We start from the raw sequence: 1,131 nt of genomic DNA on the forward strand, positions 1-1,131 counted from the left end.
CCACGGAGGACGCCACCGGATTACGTGACTTAGAAGTACCGAGGAAAAGTTCATCCTCGAGGGCAGGTGGGTCTAATTCAAGCACGAGACTGGTTAACCGGTTCCCTGCCTCGAGTAATGATCCTGGACGGAAGCGGTCAATTATCATCACCGTTCTAGAGGATGCCAGGGTTCGTTAGCTAGTTACCTCCGATGCCTGGTAACCGAAGAAGACCATGCAAAAATGAACGAGGTGGATTCCTCATACATGTTCAACGAAGCACAACAATCGCTGAACCAGGTAAGGTGTTACCAAACCTTTCCATTTTTCAGCTTTGGTTATTGGTGATCCTAACATTTCTTCTCATATTTGCAGGCCTTGGTGCTTCACCACAAGACCTTTCTCTAGTATCGAGATGAGCTGAGCCAACTCAAGGCCGAAGCCAAAGAGCTCGCTGAGAAGAGAGACATGTACAAACTTCTCAACAAGCAACATGAAGGAAAGGCTAAGAGCCTTAGAGCTGAGTTGGATGCGGCTAGGAAAGAACACACCGACCTGGTGGAACAGGTAAAAATCTTTGAAGTTAGTGACGATGAGCTAGACACGGTGACTAATAGTCAGAACCCGCAGGTCCAACAGAAGATCGATCGGATTGACCAGCTCCAGGCCGAGATGGATGTAATCAAGGTCGAGGCCGAAGAGTGGAAAGGAAAACTGGACTGCTTGGACTTGGAAAAGGAAACTGCACAGGCGCAATTGGCCTCGGCGGAGGATCAACTTCGAGCGATGAGGGAGAAAGCTCAGGCACGGTCCTGGAAAATAGAGGAGCTTTAGTCTCAACTGAGCTCGGTTGCTGCCGATCGGGAGACCCTCGCTAAGGAGCTTAAAGCAGCCAAGTCGGTGGCTGAAAAAACCAAGGCCAATGGCGACGAGATGGTGGCCCAGTATATAGTCGATGCTAAGGTATCCCAGGACCGCTTGAAAGACATTGTTGAGTATGAGAAGCGGCATTCCGATGCGAGGACCTCGAGGAGGTTCATGCTCGGGGTTTTGATTTATCGGCCGAGATCGAAATTGCTAAGGGGCTCAAGGTCGAGGCCAAGAAGTTCTCTTACCCCGAGGACAAAGAAGACTCCGAGGCTTCCAGCAGA

General features: G+C 50.3%; 1 protein-coding gene across 1 annotated transcript; it reads left to right on the forward strand.

Moving 5' to 3' along the window:
* Positions 1–223: 223 nt before the first annotated feature.
* Positions 224–814, forward strand: LOC109238376 (ankyrin repeat domain-containing protein 24-like). Its single transcript, XM_019404808.1, has 2 exons — positions 224–280; positions 389–814. Exons 1-2 carry the CDS (start codon positions 224–226, stop codon positions 812–814), a joined length of 483 nt encoding a protein of 160 aa, XP_019260353.1.
* The last annotated feature ends 317 nt before the right edge of the window (positions 815–1,131 follow it).

The sequence above is a fragment of the Nicotiana attenuata genome, unplaced genomic scaffold (assembly GCF_001879085.1).
Source record: "Nicotiana attenuata strain UT unplaced genomic scaffold, NIATTr2, whole genome shotgun sequence".
In the NCBI taxonomy this organism is placed as follows: Eukaryota; Viridiplantae; Streptophyta; class Magnoliopsida; order Solanales; family Solanaceae; genus Nicotiana; species Nicotiana attenuata.

Excerpts from the sequence above, each read along its gene's own strand:
- LOC109238376 (XM_019404808.1), top strand. The coding sequence starts at position 224 with ATGAACGAGGTGGATTCCTCATACATGTTCAACGAAGCACAACAATCG. Across the intron at positions 281-388 it reads CACAACAATCGCTGAACCAG|TATCGAGATGAGCTGAGCCA; the intron begins GTAAGGTGTTAC and ends ACCTTTCTCTAG.